Here is a 26,487-nt window from a genome sequence, read left to right on the forward strand (position 1 = left end):
GGTAAGAGTAGAATAGTTTTGACGCCTGATCAAACTGTTGAATAAGATACGGTGTTATCCGGACGAGTGAAATAGGTCACGTCCCTGGTTGAACAAGTAGAGTGCGACCCTTGCCTGTTCGAGCGAGTAGATTTTTATCGAACTAATAACTCCGAAAATGGAAAATAAACGATGTGTGCGCCGTGTTGCCCAGCGTCGAAAACCGTTTCTCTGGAAAACTTATTTGCGTGTTCAACGATTTACGAGCGAGCCTCGGATGGAACTTTCACTGGCAGTTTTATTCCTTGTGAATTAACGAAGCTGAACACACGTGTACATTCTTTCCATTTCGAGGAATCCACGATCGTCGAATTCAAAGTTAGACACCTCGTGTATACCGACTCGTATTCGAACAACTGTTACTCGCCTTATCGTGTACTGATGATTTTTCAAACGAAGATTTAACCGCGCGATAAATACAATTTTACGTTCGAACTTGTAGCTAGAGTAACAATCGTCGTGGAACAATTGGTCCTCGTTAAAAATCTCGGTTAGCTTCTTTTATCTTTCTCTTGTTCCTGGTGAGTGTCGTTGCTGCAAACAAGTGACGCGTATCGGATGATACAATGGGACGACAGTTAACAGGTAGTAACGCAAGTACTAGGGAGGACGAGAAGGGACGAAAAAAGAAAGAAAATTGGCGGGTAGGCAGCCTTCATTTGGTTGCAAATGGGGTTTCTCCCAAATGGACGTTTTAAAAGTTTACCGTTGCAAGGTATTGTTTGGCCAACACTGGCGAAGGCAAGGGTTGAGTCGGTCGAGTCTTTGATTAACTGGCGCTACGAGGCAAAGTCCTTTCACGATTGTTTGCTACTCCTGCTGTCTTCGTTTCTCTTTGTTCTCCTTGGTCTTCCGTTTTTCTTCTTCCCGGCGTTCTTTCTCGTGGCAGTTGTCGTTTCCGTTGTTGCCTGTCTCCTCTTTTTTCGGCCGCAACAGCCATCGAACGGCTTCTTCTGTTTCATTTCTCGGCTTTATTCGCTCAGTCTCCCCCACTTCTCTCTTTCTCTCTCTCTCTCTCTCGGTTCGTACGCGTGTGTTTCTTTCTCGTTGCCAGTCTGACCAGATACTTCAATTAAGTTTACCCTGGAAAGCAAGCCAAACTACTTTCACGTACGCATGCACTCTATTTGCGAACTCTGCTCGCCTCCGTGCCGCGGGTTGAAATCCATTTAGAGCTGCCACGTTCTTGGAAAGATATTGATTAGCTTTCGCGATTTTGTAAACGGCGTGTGACGTATTAAACGTGTAGCGGCGACAAATGCTCTCCGGTGAAATTGCATCGTTCGTGCTACACGTCGGTATACCTACACTCGCGTGTATACACGTCGTGTGCGAGAGATCGACGAAGGGTGGGATCAATCGCGTGAAATTCGAATGGAAGCCGTGTAAATCGAAACGCCGAAGGGGCAATTTTTTCGCCCACCTATGCCGCACGTTTATCCCTTATTTGATAATTGTAAATAAATTCGTTTCGTTTAACCCTTTGAACTCCGCAAATATACAAAAATAGTAACCGTCGGAAAAAGGTGTGTTCGAAATGATTTGTTTTCAGACTCGTGTAAAATCGATAGGCGCGAATTTTTTTGGTCGGTAAAGTTTCAACATGCGATAAATGCACCGTGGATAGTTTCGAATGCACGCAATGGCAAATATTTGTAAAAATTATTCGTTTCTTCGACGAAATTGTTAACGATCACGGTAAAAGTAAATAATACTGGAATTAAATGACTATTGGATCGCGCACACGTCTAAATGCAATAGCTTCGTTTCGACCTCTCCTTATTGCCTTGTTTTCTTTGCCACACAGATGTGGAGGTAGTGTAGGTACTTCGACCAAAGGTTATTGCCGTTTTAGAAAATTCTATTGTATCTAAGCATTACCCGGAGATTCCGCGGTCAAGTACCTGCAATCGGCAGAATCCAGCACGTATTGCTGACTGTTCGCGTTTGTTTCTAACATCTCCGATCCCCTAGAAGTACACTACACCTTGGAAAGAAGATATTAGAAACGATAATGAAACTTATCCGAAATTTGAATTCCTTCCTTGATTATCTCATTTTCCATGAATATTATTTGTCCTAAAAGGGAACTATTTCCAAAGACAATCAATTTTATTAAAATAATATACGTTACGCAAGCTCGGTTCTTCGTTCTCAATTGCATTCAATTAGATAGAATCGATAGAACATAAATTAACCCGCGATTCGTTCACAGACATCGCTTTCGAGATCTTCGTTCGAGTTTCCTTTCATTATCTGAAACGATACGCAGACTTTGAACAAACTCTTGTTTTCCCGTGTTATCCCCAATTGTATCTCGAGCCTGTGCACGTGGTCCTGTTTCTTTCTTTCGAGAAATTTTCCTTTCCGCCGATCTCATTCCCGTTTATATTTCTCAGATCGAACGGAGGACTGCTTCTTTCGTATTATTTCGTTGCCAATATTTTCAATTTCGTCGGGACCAACCACTTCCGTATTCGACGTAACTAACTGGAAATGAAGGAAACAGTCTTCCATAGATTCCCCCTTCGTTGATGTTCCGAAACTTGTGATCCAGCCGGGATTTTCTTTTTCTTTCTATGCATATGTCCGCCCCGTTGATCGTTTCGTTTACTTGTATCTTAAGAGTGCATCTCCCTGGCCCCGTTTTTCCTATGTAGATCGAAACGAGGCAGAAGGAAACGTTGGATTCGATGGTTGGAAATTCATATAGAAACGGCTTTTATGAAATTGAATTTGGTACAACGTCACTTTGGTATCAAACGTCGTCGACCAATCGTTCACGGGTCACTTCACGATAGCGGTATACACATGTAAAGAACTCGTATTGACTGCCACCTGTTTCTCGTTTTTAATATTCCTTTGGCTGCAATTGAAACTGCGTTTCAATTGTTTCGCTGTGTCAGGTCCATGCACGACTGCAATTAAGTGAGAGTAATTTTCGTTCGGTTCTTTGAGTATAAGTGTACAGTGGAGAATAAACATTCATTGCTAATTACAGTTTACCAGCACCCATTGGAGTTTATTGAAATCAATATTCGTGTACAGTGATTAGCAATTTAATATAATTTACGGTCTTGTGTAAAATGAAGTACCGTGATGAATTATTTAACCGAAGCTATTTCTGTGTTTCTGCTCGCCTGAATAAGCAAGTTGTTACAATGACGTTTCCGTCAAATAGCTTTAATGGTTTTTATAAATGAAATTACATTCATTCGATTCCGCAGCCTCGCTTCGTTTCAATTTAAATTTAAACTTCGCTTCTCGGACTGTACATTTCAAATTTTAATTCGTACAACGAAAATATTTAACAGTTGAAATTAGCCAGATTTATATTTCATGCGATTTACAAACGATCGACCCGGTTTGCCTAAAATCGAATTAATATTTATAGAGAAAGTATTCAAAGTGCTATTTGTTCTACCAATTTAATAAAACATTCTGCTCTGTGTATATGTCCTAAAAACCCAGGAAAATGTTCTACGTTCTGTACATCCTAAGAACATAAGAGAATGTTCAACGTTCTATATGTTCTAAGAACATGGAGAATGTTCTACATTCTATGCTACCAACTTAAAGTATGTTAGGCGTGGTTATTCGTGCAACAGATAGAACTTATTATAGAATACACCGTTATCGTAAACGAGGATATTTTAATTTGATATTAGCGTACATGGAGTATATTGTATTTTAATAAGATTTCAGTGAAAATATTAATAGTCTCAACTAAGGCACGCTAGTATCTTACTAAAATATTCCGAGTTCCGTTTGTTATGACATTCTACTAAGATATTCTAAAGTCCTACCACTCTCGTATCTTATTCTATAATAACAATGTCTGCGAAGGTCTTCCTGGATCTCTCACGTTCAATTTGCATAAGAGTACCTCCGTTTCACCATAATTTACATTCAATGTAATCGTAAATACGCTTCAATCAAATTAATCATACTTGTAATCTTTTTCAACCTTTCAGATTTACAATTTCCATTTGACTTTCAAAAAATTCTATCAAATGTATGTATCCATACCGAAATTGTTACAACTATTTTGATATTTATAATCCAGCATTTCATTTCTAAAAATTTATTTTTTAATAATCAGCAAGTTACTTCTATTGTTCCCTCTATAATGTTCTTACAACTTTTAATTACTTATTGCAATTCATTGTTATAGTAAAAATATTTTTTACATTATACATTTCTCTTCGAAAAAGGGCCAAAAGTGTATACAAGAATTTAGATACGAATATTTCATATTCCTCCAAAGAAATATTTTTTTCTGAACACTAACTGTTCTAAGCTCTTTACTACTGGTAACGTTATTCCGAATAAACAAATTCACGAGCCACACGTGTCAATTGTGCCAAACGAAGAATAAGTTATCGGAGAATCGTTGAACGATTCTTATTTGGCTCCGTCGAGACAAAATAATTCGAGATTGTCTTTGTTTGTTAAGACGTGTTTTCGATCTTGATCGCGCAGAGTCGCTTCCCTTACTCCTCACAGACTTACTCCATTCTCAGTTCACCACTATCGCCGAAATTAATTCCAGACTGTTGCTTCCAGCAGACTCCATCGAGGCATGGTATAACTTTGTACTCAAATGGCCCGTTCCATTATACTCGCGTGCATCGACAGTTAAACGAGCCACGTTCTGGTGAAGGTTTGATCTCGCGCCAGTGGTTAAGGCGGTCACGTCCCCCTTGCTTTTTAAGATGTGTACAAAATCGCTGTCTTTTCTGCCCTTGTCTTCCTCGGGATTAAGCCGGCTTCGTTTATGGAATAATCGAGCCGTTTCTTTCCACGTAACAGCGCGTTGAATGTTACTTTTTGCGCTATTAGATTGCCGAGCAACGGAAGGGTACACGATCGATACAGATTTTATGTAAGCGTCGAGGCTTTTATCATTCATAGGTATTACGAATACCTTTAGTTTCATCGATACGATAATTTTTGATAATCGGTAGTAGCTTCGAAGTATTTCAATCTATTTCAACGTTGACTTTTAAGCAATCGCGTGTTTGAAATTTGAAACATTTCATTTTTTCTTGTTAGGAAATAACAAAGAGTTTCAAACATACTGCAAATACAACGAACGTAAAAATAATAGTTTTTATAAAAATCTCTGACAGGTTTAAATAATTTTTTCCCTGCTAAATATTGCTCAAATTTTGTTTAACTCTATGTGAAACTTTATTTGGTATTAGTAGCTTCGATAAATTGTTTCGAAAGGAACAAGAAAATTCTATAATATAAAATGTTTGAAGTAACATACCTCGAATTTCTCAATACCTATAATAACGAAAGAGAATGTTTAATTAAATGTACACGTTTTAAAGTCTTAAGTCGTTATATTAATAGACAGTCTTCAATCTTACGATATTTGTTTCCAATTATCGTAATATTCCAAATCTTTTGAGCGAAGCAAAATTATTTATCATTTTATCGTTCTTTAACGATTCAGTTTCGAACCTAAATTCTTCCTCGAATCTGTCGAAATATCGAACGGTAAAATTATTCCGAGGCAGTACTACCTCATCGGAAGTGAATTCATCGGGAGAAATCCTGATGAGCAACAAATCAAGTTTACGGTTGCAATCGGATGTGTGCTCCTGTACTTTCGTAAATAGTACGTATTTATTTAAGCTGTCCTGGTCACGTAATCGTGTACAGGAAATTCTGCAACGAGTGTAACCGAGACTGAGATTATTGTACAAGAAGACACAAATTAAAGTTACACGACAAACAATTGTTAGAAGAAACAGATAAATACAAATGAAAATTTTACCTAGTATGTAAATTCTGATTTAACTTTAAATTACTTGGAGCGCATACGTATTTTATCAAATTCGATTTAATGGATTTTGTAGTAAACACACGTCACGTTTATACCCGATACTCAGAAGTGATAATTCACGTCTGAAAATTTTCTCACGCTTAACATTCTTTTAAAATTAATTTTCTACCCCTTGTGTAAAAATTCGGCAGAATTCAGATTCGCGGGTCCGTGTATCTCCAAAATCGGTATTTTTCGAATTCGAGTCGCTTAAGAAGAAATTTCACTCCACGTTTTCGATTTATTTTCTTTCGTTTATTTCTACGACGAATCACTCGTTACGGTACACCCGGTACATTACCGTGTTCACCCGCAGTTGATCGAAGTCGATTACCGGTCAGCTCGAGTATCTCGTGACAACGTCGAAGATCGTTGTAGACATTCCGCCCCTATTGAAGAAATTCGATACCGCAAAGTACCTGTATTTATCTGCTGTCGAAGCTTGCCGGAAATATGTCCACCGGCCGAAGAAATAGGAACTTCTCTTTGTCCCTGGATGTCGTTTACCCCTTCGCGAAGTGATAACGATTTCTATTGGCGTTCAGGAATGCGAGGAACGAAACTCGATGGAATTAAAGTACGTCTTGAAAGAGTTACCGGTTACAGCTCGGCATTTTCGAGTTACTGGTTTCATTCGAACTATTCGTTTCAATTCGAGCTACAAGTTTGAATACGAGCTACTCGATTTCTTTCGAGTAATTCGTTTCAATTGAGACTACTTACTTTGAGTCGAGCTACTTCTTTCGATTCGAACTTTCGAGTTCTCGGATCGAATCGAAAATCCGAGCCTCGAATCGATTCGACTTTCGAGCTATTTGACTTTCGAACTACTCGAATATTCGACTTTCGAACTATTCGAATATTCAACTTTCGAGCTATTCGAATAATCAACTTTCGAGCTATTCGAATATTCAACTTTCAAACTATTCGAATCGATTTGGCTATCGAGCTATTTGAATATTCGACTTTCGAGCTATTCAACTTTCGAACTACTCGAATATTCGACTTTTGAACTGTTCGAATATTCGGCTTTCGAACTATTCGAATATTCGACTTTTTAACTATTCCAATATTCGGCTTTCAAACTATTCGAATATTCAACTTCCGAACTACTCGAATATTCGACTTTTGAACTATTCTAATATTCGACTTTCGAACTATTCGAATATTCGACCATTCGAACACCTCTATTAACAGTCTCGTTCGAAAAGCAACGTTTGGTAAAGCTGAACACCATCGGGGTACAGTGCTCCGAACGAGAGGTGTTAATTTCGTGCCTCTGTACGGTAGTAATTAAGTAAGTTGCTCGTTTAAGGAACCGCAACAGATACAGAAACACCTCCGATTTCAAAGTCTCGTTCGCGTAGCTCTGTTCCGCTTCGAAACAGCGCTCGAACTTTTCGCGCGAACGAAATCGCTCTTTACGTCGTTTGCATCTGTCTTCGCGGAACGCGTCCGGAACTTATTGTTACGCGACGAGAATCCCGGGTTGGGAGGATTTTTTCGCGGTCCATTTCCAGCGTACCGGTGCAACGACGACGACCACGACGACGACGCAGAGAAATTTCACCGATTTCTCTTGCAGTTAGCAGTTCGCGCGGGCACGTTTCTTGCGCAAGGTTGAAACCAAACCGACAATTAGGGAAACAACTTATTCTCCAGGCGAAGTTGAGGCAACGACGCGAAAGTATTTATTCTTCTGACTTAAGAAGAACCGGTTTTCGACGCTCGTGGGGCTCGGTAAAACTTTACCGAAGAAATGGAGCTATTACAGAGAATATCTAAAGCCCGGATCGTATTGCGATGCACGCGATTAAACGTCCGGATATAACTTGGATCGTTTTCGTTTTACCGCAAAGTGCGAAACGAATCGTAGATTACTTCTGCTTCTTGAATCGGTCTGAATTGCTCAGACATCGTCCAGATATTCTCTCTTGTTAATACTGTGGAAAAATGTGTTGATTATAAGTAATTAATACTTGGACAATAGCTAAGTAATAGCAACCGACGTGACTATGATACATCTCTATACAACGCTTTACGACCGAACACTACTTTTCCCTCCGAAAAAGGAAAGGCCCTTATCCACTTTTCCTCACTCCCAGCATACACTCTTTTGCACCCTCATTCGTTCGCCAAATTTCGCCAACGCATCAACGGGCTGCCCGTCCTCAACAACCTTTTCCTTGGGCCTTGCTCCAACCCTTGTCGACTCCTGCTTTCTCTTTTATTGCCCTCTTCCGTGCACGATCCTTAAAATGATGTTCTCTTGAAGCTACGTTTTCCTAAACCTATCCTGAAATAACGATACTACAATACCCTTCTTTTTATCCTGGAATATTATACAAAGTTTACGTATCATTTAGTTTGACCACCATTTCTTAAGTATTTTCGTCGGTCTATCGAAGAAACATTTCGAACATATTAACTTCGGGTTGGTCACATATTTAAGTATCAAAAATGAAGATATGGAATTTCAGGTCGGTTAATAGGACGTTAACACGGAAAATTCAAAGTTTCAAATTTGTTCAAGAAAGTTATACGTATTGATCTGTCGACACACTGTAACGTGGCACTTTACCTAGATACACGAGAAATGTGTTGAATTTTTCGCAAGATCCTCGAGATTCGGTAAACTCAATTTTATCCGTAAACACAGTTTTGGTTTTGAAATTTTCGTGGTTGCGAGACCTCGAGATAGCCAGGAAATTCAATAGCGAAAAATCGATTATTCCTTGGAATATTTAAAGTGTCTGTGAAGCTTTAAGTTAATAACTCTCGTCGTATATAAATAACGCTGAAACGATTTCGATCAAATTTAACGATTCATTTTAACGATGTACCTGTAATCGTATTCGGTGACGGAAGCAAGTCAAAGTTAACGTAATCTACTTGGGATAGAGTTTCGTTGAAGACACTGGGTGTCTTAAGATTCATGAACGATGGTGTAAATACGGCGAATTGAGTTCATAGAAAGGAACCGATCTCTGTTTCAGTGCCGAGGGTGGAGATCGTTGACGAACACGGAGCCACAGCAGGCGACAAATTCTATAAAGCGGGCAGCACGATAGAATTGAAGTGTGTGGTCAGCAATATACCGCAGCCTACTGGATACGTGACGTGGCGGCATGGATCTCGGACGCTGAACTACGACACCACTCGCGGAGGAATCAGGTGAGTCCTTGACATACGATTTAATGGCACAGGAATTGATTTCATTGCTCGCCAGAGTCGGATATAATTTCACGGATATTCGTGTGATTACCGGGAAACGAGGTCGAGATTACACTCGCAGCGAAATTTAGTCCCTTTCGATCTATGGAGATTTCTAAAGATGACGTTCCTCCAGAAGGATCGTTACTCGAGGCTGGAAATAGTTATATTTTCCGGAGTTTATCGCACGTGGTGTCGTTAGTTTCGCATTTAAATCACCGCGGTAAGTTACATCGATTTTCGATCATTCTCCAGCGAGATTTACCAACGTTGGAAGTTTGCAAATACGAGTTTAATGTTAATAGAGACCCGAATTCGAATTAAAATAAATTTCAATATTCCTTCTTTTTACATTCTCCAATGGTTCTTCGAGTGTTAAATGCCAGAAGAAAGAAGGAAAACGATTTCGACTCTCTCGACAAATATTCTTTTTCAATTAGTTGCATATTATTGTACGTAATTCTAGGCTACGACTAATTACCTTGTAACAATACTATTCAACGACGAACGAAGAAAATTCGAATTCGGTTTTCAGGCGGCTTGTTAAACGAAGTCGGGTACTCGTAGTTCCCAAGGAGTTATGAATTTCATTCCGAGGTTCAAGCACTTTCAAGGTATTCTGATTGTATCCTATTGTAAATCGGAATTTCTTGTTAAACTTTAGACAACGCTGGTGGCTCGTGAGAATGGTTGTTACAGTTTGTTAGCCGAAGCCTGAAGTGGCTTTTGCCCTTTACCGGTTGAAACACAATCAAGGACGAGACAATACCGATGCATCGAAGTTTATACAGCTTACTTTGAATAACTTTTGCGAAGGGAACGTAAACAATTAATTCTATTTATCTTGGTCAGAGTTGCTTCGTATCTTGATTAATACAATAGCTTCGTTCGCGTTAAAAGAACGAGTTATTGAACAAACGCGAGAACGTACTGCAACGTAACGTTGCAACATTTTTCGTTTCGTAAACAATATTACGTACATTCTGGTGTCATGAAAAATTGTCGATCGATCGGAAGACGGTTGCAAACGCAAGCTTTCGCGAATTACAATTTCTGGTTTACTGGTCCGAGATACTCGATTCGATTAATCGGATATTTATCGAACGATATTCTTTGAAATATTCTTGAAAGTAATTATACAGAATTTAGCCAGAGGACACAAGTATCTTCCTAACAAACAGAATTAATCGTGCGTTTTATATTGATTTTCGTCAACTGTTAATTAATCGCTGACAACGTTGGTAATTTCCCAACGACTGATCTAAATTTATGAGCGCTCGCGATATTTAAGGTACTTGCACCAAACGTTCGCAAAGAACGTTAATATCGAGCACATGCACCCTTCTTGACTTTATGACGAACATCCGATAAATTTTATTAAAACTTCTCGTCTGAAAACTTTTTTTCTATCTCGTACGGTCTACAGATGACATGGTATACATTTCCTACATACCAAAAGTTTTAGAATTTTTTGAATTTCCGATGTCGGTGATCATCCCTTGTCGGCTGATAGTGACACTGTATCCGTGTAAGGGCGTAACACTTACGTCACGAGTGATGCCAGTAGACTTCTCTCTCTGCTGTGCCATTTTAGCTTAAGGTACTCTGACCAACTTTTCGCGCGTCAACAATACATGAACCCTATGTCTCTCCACGGTGTATTCTTTGCCGTCATACGCTGTATCGCGCACTTCTGACCACCTCGAATGCAAAAAGTGTTTTCGTAGATCGTAGAATCTGAAAGTGTCTAATTTTTTGTAGCAGTGGCGTCACAAGTGACTTTAGCTTATAGTAGCTTGGCAAACTTCTCATGCGGGACGATACACGAACCCGGTGTCTCATTCGCCATTATACGCTTTGTTGTGGATCTCTGACCACCTCGAACGCAAAAAGTGTTTTCGTAGATCGTAGAATTCGAAAGTGTCCAATTTTTTATAACAGTCGCGTCACAAGTGACCCTTAGTTTATAGGAACTCAGCGAACTTCTCACGCGGGACGATACACGAACCCGGTGTCTCGCTCGCCATTATACGCTTTGTCGTGGATCTCTGACCACCTCGAACGCAAAAAGTGTTTTCGTAGATCGTAGAATTCGAAAGTGTCCAATTTTTTATAACAGTCGCGTCACAAGTGACCCTTAGTTTATAGGAACTCAGCAAACTTCTCACGCGCAACGATACACGAACCAAGTGTATCTCTCGCCGTGATACGCTGTATCGCTCACTTCTGACCACCTCGAGCGACGTTTCGAAGAGTACCCGCGTTTCCATACAGTGGGCCAGCTCCGACGTCGGCGCGGCGTGTCTCTTCTTTTTTAATTAGAGCGAATCGACATCGGCGGAACATCTGACTGCGCGGCCCGTATTCAGATATGGTTTGCGGGCACTCGAGTAATTTCGTTGGCCGGCAGCCGATAGTTTATGCAGGCTGCATGGGGATTCTAATTGCTCCGATAAAGAATGGAACGTTCGGTGAATTTTGAAAGGCTTTCATTAAAGTTCTCTGAACTGGCAGCGCTCCGGCGGCGGTCGCCGGTCGCCGGGCGTGTGTGACCTAATTGGTTATAGATATGACAGAATTCATGAATTTTAAATAGCGTCGTTCGGTTACTAGCGTCGCCCCAGGGCGGTGGCGAGCTGCCTTTCGATCACGGTGATTCCTCGATAAATCGATTTGCGGCCGGGGCTCGTTAATGCGTTCGCTGTCATTTCGCGGGGGCGGCTTTCTTCTCGACGGTTGGTAGCGGCAACAAAAAGGGGCTCTGGCGAATCGCCATTGAACGATGCTAGCCCTGGCTTCGTACCTGACGCAATATTGCAAGCACGTGAATTCTCACCGAGGCGGTTGTAATCGTTGATTATCGTGGATTTGACACGTTATTAGACCGCGGTCAGCGTGTCACTAATTTCGCATCGGGAGGTGGGAAGAATTCGAAGCGTGCGCGAAATGTTCGGAAATTCGCGGTACAAATTGTGCGTTCGCGCGCCACTCGCCAAACGGTTCGGTCGAGCGGGTAATAGGTGGTAATAATTAAACATTTGGTACGCAACCATCGACGCGATGGAGGAGTAACTTTTTTTTATCCCGACTTTCGAGGTTCCGGGTTTTTCGTGGGTCTTTTTTTGGAAAATCGGGCAATACTTCTGATAAATTCTATAAAAAGAATGTATCGTAATGGAAACTAAAAAATAATAATAAAATAAGGAATAAGAGTAGGAACTTGGGAAATTGTAAGTTTGAGAGGCGCAAAAATAAATAAGGAATGATGTTAGGTGTCGATAGGAATAAGAAAGATATGCTCACATTGTAACATTAGAGTAAACATTTTGATAAATTTAGATACACGTACATTTTTATATAATAAAATATATAGAACAATCTATGGAACTAATTTTAACCAACGAGAAATAACAAATTTTACTTTATATTTACTAAATAGCAAAGTCTATTAACAATGTGTCATTTTTCCGTCGGTATAAATTAATATCGCGTCTTGAATTTTTTCGTTCATAAAAATACAAAATTTGGTCCGTTCTTGCGACAAATAAAATGTTCATTTTACTGCAGGGAAAGCATTGGTTTTTGGACAAATATTTACCGACACTTTTTGTTTGCGTTGGCGTGTGTTGCTCGGGTGTAAAGTTTATACTTTGAATTTGCGAGTATCGTGTAGAAGGTGATTATGGCAATAGGGACGGCTGGTATCCTCTGATATAATGTAGGTAAAAGTGGTATAAGTCAAAGTTGAATGCATAATGTTACCTCTTTATGACTTGGCGCTTTTCGTAACTAAAACGATGCATCTGGAAAGTGCAATTGCACTTTTGTTCTTTCAACGTGACTGTATATTTTCTCGTGGAAAACGATACTTTCTACTCGCGTACGTGGAAAAGTATTAAATCGAGGTGTTCATAACTTTGTTCGTTTTATGAGATGCTTTGAAGTTTTTAATTTAACTGCAGTACTTTCAGGTATTTGTATTTGTTTCAGCGATGCATTAAAACTTGGAATTTATTATTTCTGGAGAAAATAAAGTGCGAATAAAATCTTTTGGAAAACTTCGAGTTTCGAATTGAATAATATATACGAAATGATCGTAATTTAATAATTTGTTTGGTCGTTGTTATTATTCGCGTAGGTTCGATTCTTTAATATGCTTCGAGGGTCTAGTCTTCGGGCATTCTTGTTTCAAATATTGGTTACGGATTGTCGATAATAAAGATTTTTTCGATATTATTAATTCGATCGACTTGTCGAGTGCCTTGAAAAAGTAAAGAAAGTTCTTACGATGCTCGTTGGAATCTCACAGCGATTATTTCTAATTAATTACACTTTCATATTTGCGTGAAATTATGTTTACACTAATAATCTCGTATTGGAGGTGCACGGATAGTGGTTCGTATTTGTTGATTCTTTAAAAATCGTACACGTCTAACATATGTAAATGCTCAATTGTGAGTGTACGAATCAATGTTTCTACGCGATTAAAATTATTAGAAAATTAGAGACAATTTATCCTGCATTTCCGACATCATTTTCCTTCGGAGAAACAAAAGTGCAGTAAACTTTTAAAAACAGTGTACCGTAGGATTAAACCGTAGCGGAGAGAATTTTAAACATTGATTCCTAAAATGACAAAATTGAAGTACTCTGTTCCATGGTAGAATTTTTCAATGAAAATTCTCCCTCGTGAATTTTTATCGAGTGTAAATTTATTTTTTCGCTATTGTTGTGTTTCAATTCTTATCTGGCTGTGCCTCGCTACCTTTCTAAATGGACCTTTTAAATTTAATAGAAGTCCTTACGCTCGCATCAAATAATAAATATGCAAAATTTGTTATTTTCTTACAGTAACTTGTTACGAACGTCGGCTATAAACCTAACGTTAAAAGTGAATTTATTCGTTACATATCAATTAGTCACAAACGATACTTATTAGTTAGTATGATTTAGAATTAATGGATTCTGAAAAAATGTTTAATAATAATATCTTTTTAGATTTAGTACGATTACAATGTACACGCATATATTTAAATCCGAATAACGGAAACGAAACGCAATCCTACAAAGTAACAACAATAAAGCTTGATCGTTAGCTATAAACGTTCGGAACGACTACAAAAATGGAACGTTAATATGAACTATTATGAGAGTCGTAAAATACAGTTGCATTGTCGTATTCATAGCAGAGCGCGTTTTATAAGAGTTTTCCTCCTGCACTTTTCAAAATTAATCTCAAACCTACATTTCGTCACTTTACACCGTGCTCTGAATGTGTTATTTCTCTTTGATTAATTCCAAAGAAAATAATATCAGCATTTATACGCCATTTGTTTTCTCTAAAAAGTTATAATCCATTTGTTTTCTCTAATATTTGATACAATGTTCGTCTTTGGCTCCATTTATCATTGTACAAATGAGTATTACAATGAAAACATATTTTCTTTAAATAATTTTATTCTGGAACTATAATATTCGTTATCTTTGGACGTACTTATTAATTATAATCAGTCCACTACATCCAACGAAAATATTACCAAATCTTTCAACTTTAATTTTGTTCGTTGCAACATTATACAAAGTGACGTACAATTTAACGTATAAAACGATTTATTTCAGAAAGAGCTTTAAACGAAGTGAATCTAAGCTAGAGTATACGCGATTTCGAGAGATAAATTGGCGTTTTATTGGGAAAAATCGTTAAGTGAAGGCGTCGAGCACGTTTTAAAGTTACTGAAAGTTTTAAGACGGACCGTAAACATATTTTACAGTTGATTTCGATTCATGAAAACATCGAAGTGGCCTTAAAATATTCTTCGTGTTTTCACCTATCGACCTCGCTACGTAATACGTCGAACTTGATACAAAATGAAAGTTAAAATTGAACGCGAACCTAGCGGGAATATTGAAATTTAATATCGCGAATCGCGATGTTTCGTCGAATACGTTACATTGGAAGATAATTGAAAACAGAACCGTGCTACGACGAACCAATCAATAGACACAGGTATGAACGCACGGAACTATAAACACGATTTTATTTTTATCGAAAATACGCGTGCAAAGTGTACGTTTTCAAATCTGTTTCTCAATTCTTACGAAGGAAATACGTTTCCTTGACATCGTACGAGAGACCAGTTTCGAAATATTCGTTCTTGGACGTTACAGCGACACGACTATCGCCTCAATCTCACCTTTCGATTCGCTGTCGATGGAAACGCGGCCTTATTAACCTTTTCGTCCGATTGGACGCGTAGTGTGCACGTAACTCGATTATAACGTTCTCGGTGCTCAGCGTTCAAATCCGAATTCACAATTTACTTGGAGGGCTCAATTCGCTTTTAACCCACCCATGATCAATAATATCAAGCGCGCATTCATTTTAAACTTCATTAACGACGCACGACCTAATGGTGTGGCGAGAATTTCTCCATTTTTTAATTTTCTCGGCCACGCTGTTCGTGAGTGGAAATAATCGCAAATAATACGAATCGAGGAACGAGGAGCTTTCATTAATTTTACTTTCAGCTTACCGATACCCCTTCCCCCCTTCCCCCTTTTTTCCATTTACCCAGCTTCGTCCGTTCGACGTTGTAAAAAATGATGTTCGACGAAATAAATTTTAATTTTAATCGAATCGAATTTTTTCGGTTCACTCACCTCGAATACGTGCGAGTGAAGTAATCAGAAATAGACGAAGAATAGCGAACAACGTATTTCGAAGCAAAATACATACAAAGGGGAGAAACATAGAATATAGAACTGTTCGTTGTTTCGTTCGTGTACGGACACACGCAACGATGGAAGATATCGAGGAACAAACCAAAACCGTACAAATTTATATATTTTCATTCGAAACGTTCTTACGACGTTAAAAACTATCAACGAATCGGACGTTGTTTCGTCCATCGTACACGTTCGATGTACAATATTTGCTCAACGAATTGTATTTTCTTCAAAGAAAGATCGTGTATTTTAATTTCGCCGAAGGATCCGACCATTCCTCCGCAATTTATGCTTTTACAATAACGGAGACAGAAATCCACGTTTACGTATAAACAATGATTCGGAAGCTTGACAATTCCCAGAGTATCCGAAATGTTTTTACCGGGCTCCGTGTTTGAACATGGGACAGTAAACGGATGGGGAAAATAGTTTTTGTCCATCCGGAGTTGGGAAACGATACTGCAGATGCATGTTTTCTAACTGATATTTCGCGAAATGAAAGATGCAAAGAGGCGAATTTTTTTTAATGCCAATTTGTGACCGTCGCGCAAATGATTCTGCGATACAAAATGCTCGCTTACTCGCCAAACGTATTTCGTTTCTATATGCATGTATACGTACTCTCGAGACTCTGTGATCCAATTAATTTATGAGACTAAATTTTGTTTCGTGGAACACGATACATCGAAATAAACAAAAGGGAAAAATATAACAATCCTGTCGACTCTGTTGTTTGCTTATCCGATATAATTGAAAGCGTTTTCGCGACAAAATACGTTTTTAGCGATCGTGACTCGCGCACACGGTTCCATTTGCTTTTAATATTTCGCTTTCAAGTATTTAAATACGAAGAGTTTTTACTTTTACGGAGTATTACCGTGGAATTACGATTAAGCGTTCCTCGAGCGTTCCAAACGTTGCAAGTTCGTAAAGCAACCATAAACAAAGTACGTGTATCTTTTTAGCCACGGTAACTCAAGATCGAGGGATGAAATCACCCTTTGAACTACAATGGATACTCTAAGGAAACAAGCAAGTTTCGATTAAGGAATACATCTTAACGATGTAACAGGTTATGTATAATGCAACGCTTTAAGTCAACGAAATACTTTGTTCGTCAGACTTTCCACAACGTTCGCTGCAAACATTATTCCTATACCGAGTGTTCTGGAAAGGATAACAAAAATTACTTCTTACCCTTCGTGTATAATATACGGGTGAAATAACATCGAATCGATTTTATTATTTAATGAAATATTTGATTAAAGCTAGCTGGTGAATTCGTAACCCTCCGCATTAATATTTCCTCTGCAAGATTAAATGGTATCAAAATGAAGGAACCTGGAAACTAATGCTCTGTTTTCCCAGGAGCCTCTTAGATAGTGATTGATACGACTCCTCTGTGTATTCGACTCCTGTGCCACCTGAGCTTCTGATTCCGTATAGCTGGTTGCAGATCCACCGAAGGTTTCCTACTGGGTTACTGCATCTTGGTACGTTTAGGTAACCCTGAGAATATCTAGGTCTATAATTTCACGGAGGAATTTCGGTTGCTTCTCATAGATTTCCGTCAGCTGCACGTTACGATTCTCCTTGTCGTCGAAAGTGCTACTTCTTAATTCTCGAGGGACTTCCAATGGTTTATATAAAATTTATCACCGTGAGTATACATGCTACCTGCATACTGAGAGCACAAGGATTTCAATATAGAAAGAACGCTAGTTGGCAAGGTGCGAAAGGAGCTTTATAGTTTCGTGTTACGTTAGGGTTGTTCCAAATTCTCTGTCAGTGCGCGACGAGGAAAGTAGATTACTCTCGAGAGGATACGACAGGAAAAAATGATTCGAAAATCAAGGAGAAAGTTTTCGAGTTAGGAAGCGACGACGCGATTATAATTCCTTGGACTTTACCGAAGGAAAGTTACGACAGGAAAAATGATACCTTCTCCTTGCGGAAAGAGTGTTAGCGTATTGTTAACGTATGCATCGTCTTATCACCACGTGATTCGGTAATTATTGATAACCGTTTCGGAGCAACTGAGTCAAATTATACGTAAATATCAGTCTCTATCGAGCTGCAAAATAATTAAGAAAACTGACGATTTGAAACATCAGTTTATTGCCGCACATTCTTTACTAATTTTTACCACTTCCATTGTATTATACATCGCCGATAAAAAATTGAGAAAAGTTAACGTTTTTACAACGCGTGGACCGAACAAGCAGAATTCAATAATCGCTCGAATATTACGCGTTCAGTTTGACATATTTTAGGCTCAGACACCTCTTCTTTAGAAATACAATTTTCGTACGTCTACTGTCTCTTTGAAAAGAAGGCTAACGAATGTTCACAGTCTATTAGCTACCCCACCATTATTTACATCGACGCTATTGGCCGAGAATGGTGACGAAGATCGACAGCAGCCAATAGAGACAAGTGGGGGAACTAGCAGACCGTAAACTAGAACGGGGATGTAAACCTTCGTTAGCCTTCTTCCCGCGAACGAACAGTACGTATCGATCTTCACCCTGTTCAATTTTAATCAGAAACGCGAGGACGCGATGACAATCGAGGATCAATCGCGCGTCGCGGCACCTTCTTCGTTAAATACACATATTTCTTACCAAATCGGCTTATTCTCTGTCGTTAAATTTCACACTGTTATCGTTACCGGTTGGTTTCGCGTAATTATTCCCGTTTATCCGTTAATTAGAAAATCTCGACACCGGCGCAATTCGAAACAGTTTTCTCGATTAACCGTCCGTGGGCAAGTTATTCGGCACGAAATTACATCGTGCCGCTCAAGTGAAATTGTTTACCCGTGTGCGCGCGTGCACGCATGCACGCAGCCGAATTTCTGCCAACAGCCTTTAATGCGACTTGAAATTTCGGTAACAGAATAAACACGGTAATTCCACTCCGTGGAACAGCATCGTCGCGCAAGTATTCGCGCGCCGCGATTTCACAGTCGAAAGTTCACGAACGTTCCACGGTAACGGATTAGAAAACGTCGCGGAACCATTGACCAAAATTATATCGCGCGTTGCCATATAATTTTCAGCCACGGAGCGCGATTCTCGCCCTGAAACGTTACGCGCCGCGTTTTCGGCTCCTAAAATCGTCCAACTCTCCTTGTCCCTCTTCCTCCAACCTATGTACATAAATACCGTAAACAACGATCCGCCGTTCCGCGAGTCCAAGTATAAAACTGTTTCACGGCCAAACTCGTTTGGAGAACAATGGCGCGGCTGAAGCTGATGGAGGCGGGTTTAATGCGCCCTTCAGCATCGTTGAACGTGAATTTCGGTCGGAACGAGCACGGGCAAAAATCAGTGGGAACCGTGGTAATGAATGCAGCGAGCCTCTCTTTTTCTCTCTCTCTCTCTCTCTCTCTCTCTCTCTCTCTCTCTCTCTCTCGTTTTCTCTCTCTCGAGAAAGGGAATTCTGTCAGGCGAGCTGTTGAAAATTTAATCATCCCCAAAAGCGCTCGATTATTGTGCCCCGACACGTGACGCACGGGGCTTGTTCTCTATTCACGATTGTCGAGACAGAGAGAGAGAGAAAGAGAGAGAGAGAGAGAGAGAGAGAGGGACGAGGGGAACTCTGAATAATACATACGGCGTTTCCAATAAATTCGTGAAAAAGAGACGCGATTGAGGTTCGATTTTCGGCTATCCGACACGTATCGGCAGCTGTACATCCAGGTACGGGTTAGGTAGTGCCTATGGCGACGCACCGTAGGTATATTGTAATGCTTATGGGTGGGCTGCGCGACAATACTCGTACAGGAACGAACAGATGCCATGGATTCGGAACGATGTTTCGTTATTTTCAATCACGGCTCACTTTTGACGCGTCGCGACGCAAACTCACCGATTCCGATGGATCTGGGTCGATCTGTAAGTCAGTTGGGACTGTCCGGGAGCAATCTTTTCCTTAGAATTTTTTTCTTTTTTTTAATCTACACTACTTCGTATTTTTACCAATGGTTTCCGTTGAGATCGCGCGAAACTTTTCCGCGACTATTTATTTAAATCCGTGTGTAATTTTGTATCGATAGTACATCGAATTGAATAAAATTAAACGTCTGGGAGCCGTTAACGCGCAATTGGACCGAGACAATCAATTTGCGAAAAACAGTACTCGTTGCTAGGTTTTTATCTTGTTTACCTTTACGCGCCGACAGTTATAAAATTCTCTGTCACGACCAATCGAGTCGCGTTTAATGAAAAAATCGAGACCGTTTCCGGACGATATCTCTGGATTTAATTTTTTTTGTTTTTTTTTTTTTGTTTTTTTTGTTTAACCGCGACAAAAATATTTCGAGGAAAATTCGCGTCAATCGCTTTAATAGTAAACCGATCCGCGGCTTTTGTTAATCTATCATCGTTTCCGTTTTTCTTGCTCCCTTTTTAATAATTTGTTTCGTCGCTAATTACGTGGTTACAAATATTGGAAAATTTCTCCGAGATTTTCCACGGAAAGTAATTAAACTTTAACAAAGGGAAACTCGATGAAAGCAATTTCTCGCGCGAAGGAATTATTCGCGTGTTAGTGTTATCTAAACGAGGGTGGAAAGAATTAGTCGATGAAGTTACGTCGATTAAATATATTAATATACTCGATGAGATCCATCTTTCTCCGACTATGTCTACTCAGTCCATAAATAAAACAATGCAATCGTCACTTGCAATTCCCATATTATTTTAATGGATTCGAATCGTTTCCCTTACATCGATTGTTACATTTTATCATTCGATGTATAAAAGTATGAGAATAAGGGGATCGAAGAACGAATACGTTACTCCGAAAGAACGTTCTTTGATCGCTTTTACGATTCTAAACAAATCGGAATAAAATACTGACAGCTTCTGAAAATAAAAAGTATTCTCCGTCTGAAAATACAAACCATCTTAATTAAAATATTCATATTTCAGTGCCTTTATGCCAAGACATTCTCTCACCGATCAACGAACAGAATCGCTTCATCTAAACAGAATTACCATACCCCTGCGCAACTAATGAAAATACTCCGAAACACACGAATCCTCGATAGGTATCGAAGAAACATTCGAAAACGGATTTGTTCGTGTCGAAGACAAACGTATAACAGGTTGAAATCGTTCAGTGGACGAACAGTAGACGACCCACCGAGGAAATTTCTTCGCGCGGCGCTCGAAACGGATGCGAATCCCGGTTAGGGTAGGAAAGGGCAATCGTGGTAACGTGGGGCGTTTGCCATGCGTTTCCAAAGGGGTGAACTTTCGTCGATTCGCGTAACGTTTCTTCAAAGAGACTCACTGTTCTCGAAGGATCGTTGCGCGCGCACAATTTATCCGAACTGTTCCGGTACACATTGATTTACCCTCCGAGAGCCATTTTAACCGAGATCGTTTAACCGAGGGCGTCAAACGCAGCGTTGTAAATAAATGACGTTCGATCGAACCATCGCGTGTCCCAATCGCTCGTTCGGTTCTCCTATTACGCAATCCGTGATCGGTCCTTCACTCTGCCGATAACGCCGCGTCAGATTAGAGGGGAGTGCAGAACGGCAGCCACGAGCGTGAGAAACTTAATCCAACCGATTCCAGGTGTTCCCGCGCCTTGGTTTCTATAATCTGCCACGCCGCGCACCGCTTAATTATTCAGGTAGACTACGCGACTTTAAACAAGATTGCCCTCGCGCCGTTGCTCCCCTTGATGCGTTAATTTCACCAAGTTAAGGCCGACTTAATTAAAACCTTGTTGCACGATTAACGCGGTGTACGGTAAACGATTGCGCGATACGCGGCCAGTGAACGGTGCTCTGTTCTTGAAGTTCCCGCGCGTCGGTGCCATTCTCGTTGTTGAGTTCTACCGCGAGATTCGACGTTATCGATTTTCTTTTCTTTTTTTCTGAAGCTCGAAATACTCGTCGATGGGGGCGAGTTGAGATTCAAGGGGTTGATTTTTCGGTGTTGAGTTTGCGGCGAATTTTTGAGGTCATCGATTTCCTTTTTTTTGAAGCTCGAAATACTCGTCGATGGGAGCGAATTGAGATTCAAGGGGTTGATTTTTCGGCGTTGAGTTTGCGGCGAATTTTTGAGGCCATCAATTTCCTTTTTTTTTTGAAGCTCGAAATACTCGTCGATGGGAGCGAATTGAGATTCAAGGGGTTGATTTTTCGGCGTTGAGTTTGCGGCGAATTTTTGAGGTCATCGATTTTCTTTTCTTTTTCTTTTTTTCTAAAGCTCGAAATACTCGTCGATGGGGGCGAGTTAAGATTCAAATAGTTGATTTTTCGACGTAGAGTTTGCGCCGAATGTTCGAGGTCATGGATTCTCTTTTCTTTTTTTTTCTAAAGCTCGAAATACTCGTCGATGGGGGCGAGTTCAGATTCAAGGGGTTGATCTTTCATATTGAGTTCGCGGCGAATATTCGAGGTCTTCGATTTTCTTCCTTTTTTTTTTGAAGCTCGAAGTACGTGTCGATAGAGACTAGCTATGATTCAGAAGATTGATCATTCGCGTGGAGCTTTGTGGCGACATTCGAGGCCATCGATTTCCTTTTTTTTAAAACTCCAAGTACTCGTCGATAGGGGCGAGTTGAGATTCTCGAGGGTTGATCATTGGCGTCTAGTTTTGTGGCGAGATTGAGATTCGAGGCCATCGATTTTATATTTTTTTTTAAATTCGAAGTGCTCGTTGCTTGCTGAGGGCAAGCTGAGATTCAGGGGACTGATATTTCGCGCCGAGTTTTGGGTGAGCTTCGAGGCTATCAAAAAGAAGAAAAAAATGAAACAAAGAACATAGGTTGAAAATGTATAGAACGATGCAACTTGCAGAATTAAATTTTTCCGGAATCAGACTCAAATAAAGACACGATACAAAATACTTTCTCGCGTATAATTTTCAACCCGACTCCATTACATTAATTAGAACACGAGGATAATGCATTCGTAAAAAATAAATCCTACAAATAGTCCACGGAGTATGTACAGGAGTTCTTTGTTTCGTGTAAAAGTTCTAAAAAGGGAAACAAATTGGAAGTGAGAAACAAATATGTATAAAAGTCATATAGCAGTTTCAATTTATTATTGAAAATCATAAAATTTGTTTTTCATGTATATATACATCCTATACATTTCTGTGCGTTAAACTGTTATACAATGAATTAATGTTTGCAATGAAAAAGAACGCAATAATTGAATTATAAATAACGAAATAAAAAATTATTCGAACTGTTAAGAAAAAGATTGAAACAAAATAGTTTCCTATTTTAAGAACGATGCACTCTAATACTTAACATGGAAAGAAATTAAAAGACGAATGGAGTGATCTGTAACGTGACCTTGAACCTTGTCGTTTTCAAAACATTGTACACTCTGCTGAAAATTTCGTGTAATTTTCGAAAGATAGCAGAAACGTTCTCGTCGTAATTTATTTCATAAACTCGGAGAGTTCGATGACCGTTGAAAATATTTCGTACAACGCCTCAGTTGCATTAATTATGCTTTCGCTTAAATCGGCAAAGATTGGAGGGTGATGTAGTGTCTTGAACTCCATCGGTGAAGTTAGGAACCAGCATAACGTGATTACCGACTCGGCTATGAGCTGCATTACTCCCGAGCCATCCTCTCTTCGATGTACACGGTTCGCCACCTTTCTCTCTATTACTCTTCACCTTGGGCATTTAGGAAGTTGGTCAAGTCCGTGAGTGCATGCCTCGAGCGTGCGCCGCGTTACGAGCTAACGTAATCAAGATCGCGTCGCGACCGCAATATTAGTTCTACGATTTATTCAATTACCGCTAACGCAGTTGCAATTATACATTCGGCACGAGTTCGAGCGAACGTTGCACCAGTCTCGGTAGAAGTAATAACATTTTATCGCCACTAGTCGGGTCATCGTGAAATTATCCTTGGTTTGTACAAGGTAAATCGAAAATTTTCTCACGAATTTTTCTGAAGTGGTCTCCATGTATCGAAACTGAAGCGCGAACCATTTAATCGATTGGAAACGTGTCGCGACTGGTAGCTTGGACGAAAACACTCGACAAAGTGTGATTAAAAGAAGAAATTAACGCATGGATATCGATCTCAAAAATGTAAAAATGAAATGTCACTCTAGATAACTCTGAACGTAAATGGATAGTTGCGTGTAATTTCAATGTTGTGAATAAAACTAACGGTGCTCTCTAATGGATTTTAAAAGTTTCACTTTCCTAGTGAAACGAATAAATTAATAATCGCTATTGCGAAAAGCCTGGTAAACGCTGTATAATCCATCCTATAACGAGTGAGTGTATTTTAAAAAGAAATAGCTCGCGGATCTAACTTCGTTGGATCCATTTTGTTAATTCCGAGTCGTACGATACGCCTGCAAATTTTACGATAGGACTCTCGGCTCACTCTGTATAGGTACCGGTGTCGCATCATGGATTTTCTTCCAAGGCGAACTAAACCCCAGGCTTCGGAATCAGAATTTTAAGCGCGCTATTCTAGCGCGATAGGGCCAGCTTAAAGTCCTTTAGTCTGAGAAGTCCATAGCCTTGTATGTAGTTTTACAGCGGGGGATCTCTTTAATTTTACGAGAACGCATCCTATTCGCGTAGAGTGAGTAAGGGTAGGCATTTTAGTGAAATGTAAATCGAGAATTAGCTAAATAAGGTAGAAGTTACGTTAACTTATCCAACTGACCAGCGAACCGTGGCCGTGGTCTATATTCCGCAAATAAAAGAGACTACGAACGATATTCGTTAATTGAATTCCCTTTGATGTTTCTCGTATGATTTTTTTTTTTTTCGTTGATAAAAATATAATACGCGCGTGGAAATATAAAAAATTCGTCAGCCCCGCAATTTTTTCGAATTTCTGTATTCCATGAAATATGAATTACCGGGAATTATAACTTTTACGAGTTTCTGATGGTAATATATTGTTCTTTTCTTCTATAGAAGCGCGATTGGTTCTTCGTGCAGGTTGAGTTAGCTGGAATTGGGTCGTAAAACGTTTGTTCGAAGTTGAGAAGACGCGCAGATGTCGTGAATGGACAAAACTTTCAAATTATGCACACGCTGTTGTCCCGCAACGGCGAAATTTTGTTAGAAAACAAGGCTTTAATGAAACTTTCTTAAGCTTCTTACGTAGATCCGATAACGACGTCGAATGGATTGGAACGTCAATTTTAACTATTTTGTCGATTTTCAATTGCTTTTATTATTCAGTCGCTGCATCGGTTCCGTCTGTTCATATATCGTTCAGGAAAATGTATTAAGTAATATTCAAACGCGAATCCTATCGTTTTCAAAGGTACAGACCTTTCCTTATCGATGTCAACATCCCCTTAGTATCTTTAACAATAATTTCAAAAACAAACTACCGATAATGAATTCGGAATAGAAACAATATCTCAAATATTCATTTCTACAGTATCGACAACCTCAAAAGTAAAGGTAAACTTTCCAAATGTTACCCTTCATCGAAGAGAATTTCTCAAATTTATCCACAAAACATTCCCTTCCATCTAAAATAGTTTACCAAACATCACAATAACGTGGCAAAATTTCCAACAGTGCTTTCGCCCCCCCGAGCAATTGAATTTCTCTGGAGAACTTGTGTCTATAGTTAACAAAATAAGCACCAAAGGGGAGAAGATTTTGTAGGGTGCTGTTGTCCCTCGAAATTTGATTACGGACGGAACCGCGTGTCTCTCTTTGCGCTCTACTAATCCGCAAATGTGAAAATTAGCAACGAACGTTTCTTGTTAGCTGGTTCCGGGATCTTCGAGGGAGACGGTGTTTAATAACAACACGGAATAGGAGTAAAGTCTCGTGCAATACTTCGCGAACCGGTGGAGTTTATTCGTTTGATTCGTTGCACCGTAAATGGATAGGAATTTTTGCGCAACAAATGTCGCCGACGACCGCGGCGACACACACCGTGTCGGCGTTTGTCAAGCACTCGGTCATCGAGTCATTTAGGTTAACGCGCTCTCATCCATTCCACGGACCGTTCAACATTTCTATCCGTATGAAATTTATATCGATATTCACCGATCGTTTCGAGCCTTGCGCGGGGCACACCGTCGATCGTGACGAGTAAGCCCAATCATTCGTAGGGGTATCGACACGTGAAATTGTTCGATCGGCCGCGTATTGCATCGCGTCGACACGCCAGTCCTTCGTATTATTGGTCGACGATAGTTTCGACGGGTCGGTGCGGGCTGACAGTGCGGCCTGGTTGATCCATTACTCGGCAAATCAATTAGGGTGCAGGCACGATCTGCGTCGTAACGTGGGAAAAAAAGAGTGGCGAAAACAAAGCATTTAATCGGATTTTGTTTTATCGGCCGCACACACCGATGTCCAAGCCGGCAAATATTTCACGGAAACAACGGGGAAATCGTGCTCTCCCTTTTTCTTTTTTTTTTTTTTTTTTTTTTCCACCCCTCTGTGTACACGCCTGTCAAGACACACGCGTATCTGTATGCACAGCGTAACACCTGGAGCGTGGTGCACGTGTGTGTGTGTGTGTGCACGCGCCTATATTTCAAAAATTCTATACCACCGGTGCACGTTTTTTTTCCATCCTGTGGCTTCTCGAACGGAAAAAAAATTAAAAAAATAAAAAAAACACAACGGAAAACCATCGGTGAAAGTGGCGCGTTATTAGCTCGTTACGAAACACGGTTCTT

General features: G+C 39.9%; 1 protein-coding gene across 1 annotated transcript in view; it reads left to right on the top strand.

Annotated features, from left to right (window-relative positions):
* LOC143153753 (zwei Ig domain protein zig-8) overlaps nucleotides 1-26,487 on the top strand; it is a 431,922-nt gene that overhangs the window by 266,358 nt on the left and 139,077 nt on the right. Inside the window, exon 6 of the mRNA XM_076325263.1 lies at nucleotides 8,872-9,049. Coding sequence (XP_076181378.1) covers nucleotides 8,872-9,049 — 178 coding nt within the window. The remainder of the gene's footprint in view (nucleotides 1-8,871; nucleotides 9,050-26,487) is intronic.

This window comes from Ptiloglossa arizonensis, chromosome 13 (assembly GCF_051014685.1).
Source record: "Ptiloglossa arizonensis isolate GNS036 chromosome 13, iyPtiAriz1_principal, whole genome shotgun sequence".
Classification (NCBI taxonomy): Eukaryota; Metazoa; Arthropoda; class Insecta; order Hymenoptera; family Colletidae; genus Ptiloglossa; species Ptiloglossa arizonensis.